Source organism: Chenopodium album, chromosome 18, assembly GCF_948465745.1.
Source record: "Chenopodium album chromosome 18, dcCheAlbu1.1, whole genome shotgun sequence".
NCBI lineage: Eukaryota > Viridiplantae > Streptophyta > Magnoliopsida > Caryophyllales > Amaranthaceae > Chenopodium > Chenopodium album.
Genome location: NC_137851.1, coordinates 14,821,993 through 14,826,639, shown reverse-complemented (window position 1 = coordinate 14,826,639; position 4,647 = coordinate 14,821,993). Strand labels below are relative to the sequence as shown.

The 4,647-nt window shown below is 35.2% G+C and overlaps 1 protein-coding gene across 1 annotated transcript; it reads left to right on the top strand.

Annotated features, from left to right (window-relative positions):
• The first annotated feature begins 236 nt into the window (after positions 1–236).
• LOC145591557 (elongation factor 1-alpha) lies at positions 237–2,839 on the top strand. The gene is made up of 3 exons (XM_081648046.1): positions 237–347; positions 1,246–1,723; positions 1,834–2,839. The coding sequence occupies exons 2-3, from the start codon at positions 1,262–1,264 to the stop codon at positions 2,713–2,715; spliced, it is 1,344 nt and encodes a 447-aa protein (XP_081504172.1). The 5' UTR covers positions 237–347; positions 1,246–1,261; the 3' UTR covers positions 2,716–2,839.
• The last annotated feature ends 1,808 nt before the right edge of the window (positions 2,840–4,647 follow it).

Below are 4,647 nucleotides of genomic sequence, written 5' to 3'. Positions count from 1 at the left end.
CATATTTTAAAATTTGACATATAGATTAAAAATTTATCTTAAAATTCAATATACAACCCGGATATCATACAGGGCACAAAACTAGTCATAATAATAAAACAAACGAAAGACCATCCCTAATCTTATCATCCCATTTATCAAATCAATAAATTTCACAAGGACAATTTGGTAAATTCAACCTTATAATAAAGGACAATTTGGTCAAATACAAGTTGACCTACTCTATTCCTTTGCAAAATTTCCCTCTACTATAAAATCCAAAATCCGCCTCTCTCTGCAAACCCTCTTTGCTCATTTTGCTTCACTCTCTTCAACCGCGGCTAGGGTTTCTGCCCATCTTCTGCTTGGTTCGTCTTTTTCTCTCCTTAATTCCATATTATTCATTCAGTTTTTTTCAGTTGTTGTTGATAATCTTGCATGCACAGAGTCAATTCTTGTTTATTTTATTGTTTTGATGATTTTTGTAATTTTTTTTTTTGTTAATTTGTGATTAAATTTTTTTGTTGTTTTTATTGAATTTGAAGTTAGATTTGAGTTGATTGATTCTGTTTATGTGTGTGTTCGAGTTAATTTGATAAATTGATGGGTTTTTTTGGTCAAGTTGTGGGATTGAATTCAATTTTATGCTTGAATTATGCTGGATTTAAGCTGCATGGTTTTGTTAGTTTACATTTAGATTGTGTTTGTTGATTTGGGTGTTACTTTGATTATGTTTGTTTATGATTTTGCTACTCATATCTCTACTCTGTTGATTACTTTTTGTGAAATTGTTCATCTTGATTTGTTTTTTGTCAATTTTGAATCATTTTTCAATTCAAAATCAAGTTAATATATGGTGTTATTATTGTTATGTTTTTTATGCTTGCTATGTATTGGTTTATGGTGATTTAGTGTCCTGTTGAATTTGATGGGGTTTTGGCGGGCTAAGAAACTATTGCATGAATTTGAATTACAGAGCTAGTGTGGTAAACATTGAATCTGTTGTGTGTTAGAGATTCATCATAGTTTGACATGTTTATTTGATTATTTGCGATGATTAATTGATGCCTTGGATAGCTTAAATCTGATTTATTGGTATGTTTTGCATTGGTGTAAAAAAAATTAGTATCCAATGAAATGTGTTGTATGTTATGGTTTTGTAGCTGTTCGATGTCGTATTGAAATGAAAATACCCATGTAATGCATCATTTGTTGTTGTTCTTTTGAATATGGGTTGGTCCTAACTCATTTTGTTTATGCAAGCAGCTTCACAAAGTTTATCATGGGTAAGGAAAAGATTCATATCAGTTTGGTGGTCATTGGCCACGTCGACTCTGGTAAATCGACCACCACTGGTCACTTGATCTACAAGCTTGGTGGTATTGACAAGCGTGTGATCGAGAGATTCGAGAAGGAAGCAGCTGAGATGAACAAGAGGTCCTTCAAGTACGCATGGGTGCTTGACAAACTTAAGGCCGAGCGTGAACGTGGTATTACCATCGATATTGCCTTGTGGAAGTTTGAGACCAACAAGTACTACTGTACCGTCATTGATGCCCCCGGACATCGTGACTTTATCAAGAACATGATTACTGGTACCTCCCAGGCTGATTGTGCTATCCTCATTATTGACTCCACCACTGGAGGATTTGAAGCTGGTATCTCCAAGGATGGTCAGACCCGCGAGCATGCTCTTCTTGCCTTCACCCTTGGTGTCAAACAAATGATCTGTTGTTGTAACAAGGTATAAATTACCACTGTTTCATTGATATGCAGTTTATGGAGGCCTATGATTTAGTTTGTTTTAGTTTTCAGTGTTTGCACTCTTCTGATCATGCCTTGTTTTCTATATAGATGGATGCCACCACCCCCAAGTACTCAAAGGGTAGGTACGAAGAAATCGTCAAGGAAGTCTCCTCATACCTCAAGAAGGTTGGTTACAACCCAGACAAAATCCCATTCGTTCCCATCTCCGGGTTTGAGGGTGACAACATGATTGAGAGGTCCACCAACCTTGATTGGTATAAGGGACCAACCCTTCTTGAGGCTCTTGACTTGATCAACGAGCCAAAGAGGCCCTCAGACAAACCCCTCCGTCTGCCACTTCAGGATGTGTACAAGATTGGAGGTATTGGAACGGTGCCAGTGGGACGTGTTGAGACTGGTGTGTTGAAGCCTGGTATGCTTGTTACCTTCGGTCCCACTGGACTGACCACTGAAGTTAAGTCAGTTGAGATGCACCACGAGTCCCTTCCAGAGGCTCTTCCTGGTGACAACGTTGGGTTCAATGTTAAGAATGTTGCTGTCAAGGATCTCAAGCGTGGTTTCGTTGCTTCTGACTCCAAGAATGACCCTGCTAAGGAGGCAGCCAACTTCACTGCCCAGGTCATCATCATGAACCACCCTGGACAAATTGGAAACGGTTATGCTCCAGTGTTGGATTGCCACACTTCTCATATTGCTGTTAAGTTTGCTGAGCTTGTTACCAAGATTGACAGGCGTTCAGGTAAGGAGATTGAGAAGGAGCCTAAGTTCTTGAAGAATGGTGATGCCGGTATGGTTAAGATGATTCCCACCAAGCCTATGGTGGTGGAGACTTTCGCAGAGTACCCACCCCTTGGTCGTTTTGCTGTGAGGGACATGAGGCAGACTGTTGCTGTCGGTGTCATCAAGAATGTTGAGAAGAAGGACCCAACCGGTGCCAAGGTTACCAAGGCTGCCCTAAAGAAGAAATAGGATGTTTTGTCAGTCTAAATTTTAAAGTTTTGTTTAGGCTCTTGAAGGTTTTCTGTGTACTGTTTTATGTCATTTAGATTCTTGAGTTCTTAATTTTATAAGCTGCCCAGAATTTTTGTGTTTACATGTGTTCCTGCGTTTCCTACTAGAGTCTCAACATTAATTCTACTGTTTGAAAGTCAGATTTGAATCAAGGTTCCGAACTTCCAAATTTGTCTTTGAATGGGACCAAGGCAACTAAAAAAAAGTGCTGCATAAGTGCATACAACTGAAACTACTTCAGCTCAGATCTTCAGTTGAGAAAAAATAACAGTCAAATTTAACAGAATTTAAATGTTAAAACTTCATGTTGAAATTGTGGCGGGTGTGTAAGATAAAAGTGGATAGTGATAGAAAAACAGAAATATCAAATTTGCCATAGAAAATTGGTGAGTGTAAGAATGTTGTATTTCCAATTAGGATGTTTCGCCCGGCCTTGATCTGATGACTCAAAATAAGTCTATTAGGATTTAGGAGTATATATTAAGCTTAGCAAAGCTTGAGCATTGATAAAAATAAGGTTAGGGGTTTAATTTCTAGTAGGAACACTTTGAGGGTAAAGATTTTCCTTACCCTTCCCCATACTCTCAAATTGGATGGCTTGTAAACTCGATTGGGTTGACATATGAGAGTTTTCTATCTAAATTATTTCATCTTACAAACTGAATAAAAAGAACACAAACTTTTAAAAAAATCGGGTGTATAATAGTGTTATTGTACATCTATTATAAAGATAGCCTAAAGTGATAAAAAATTACCTCTGAAACGAATAAAAGTTACCATAATATGCATAAAAGTAACCCGATACAAATAAAAATTATCTACGCTTTATTGGTAAAGAACACATTTTAAATGAATAAAAATCAATTATTAGTGATTGAAAGTAATTAAATTACCTTTATAAAACTTTTCTTGTTGTCCATTTATATATAAAAAAAATGTATTATGTTTAAAGTTACCCAAAAAAGACAAAAAGTAACCCTAAAATTAGCTAAAAATTACCCTTATACTGCTCGATGTACACTAATATTAGTGTAAACCTGGTGTATACAAAAGTTTTTCAAAAAAGAATGTTATTCAAAAAGAAAAAACACAAAGTCTTATATGTGGCTGGCCACACCGTTGGCAAGGGTTACTTTGTTAGTGTAATGGGGGTTACTTGGTCAGTGTTAAAGGAGTTACTTCGTCAGTGTTATAGGGTTACTCAGTAGTGTTATAGGGATTACTCAGTTAGTATTACAGGGATTACTTGATCAGTTTTATATGGGTTACTTTGTTTTTTTATAAGTGATCACACGATGTGACTGGCCACACACAAGACAGGTTGAAGAAAAAAATAATTCATATTACTCGTATTTAACTTAGATAGTGCAATTGCTTTCGCTCGATTTTTTATTTTTTTTATTTTTAACTACAATTACTTCCAACTTTAAATATATGCATGTGATATTGAAAAATTAGTACAAGAACAAAATTTTCCTCCTCACTCCAACTAGTCAACAAAATTTTGTTTACAAGTGTTTTAAATCAAAGTGATCTTTATTTTAATTTAGTTTATCTTTTTATTCTACCCTGTACTGAATGTAATTTGAAAATTGTTTTTGAATTTCAAAAACTTGAGAGAAAGTCGGCAATATAAAAAATAAAAAAAAAAAATAAAAAATTTTCTTATATACTACAAATAATAAATAATGCAAAATTTCCATAGAACACTAGAAATACTACAATAATATCTAAAAAAAATGGATCGAGTGATAAAGAAAAGAAATTTAGAAAGATATTTAATTTACAACTTGAAAGAGAGATCCTACTGTTTGGTCAAGTGGTTCACTGGTTCATTTATGCTTTATACCCTACTTCCATTTATGAGTTTAATCAGTTTATGGATCAGAT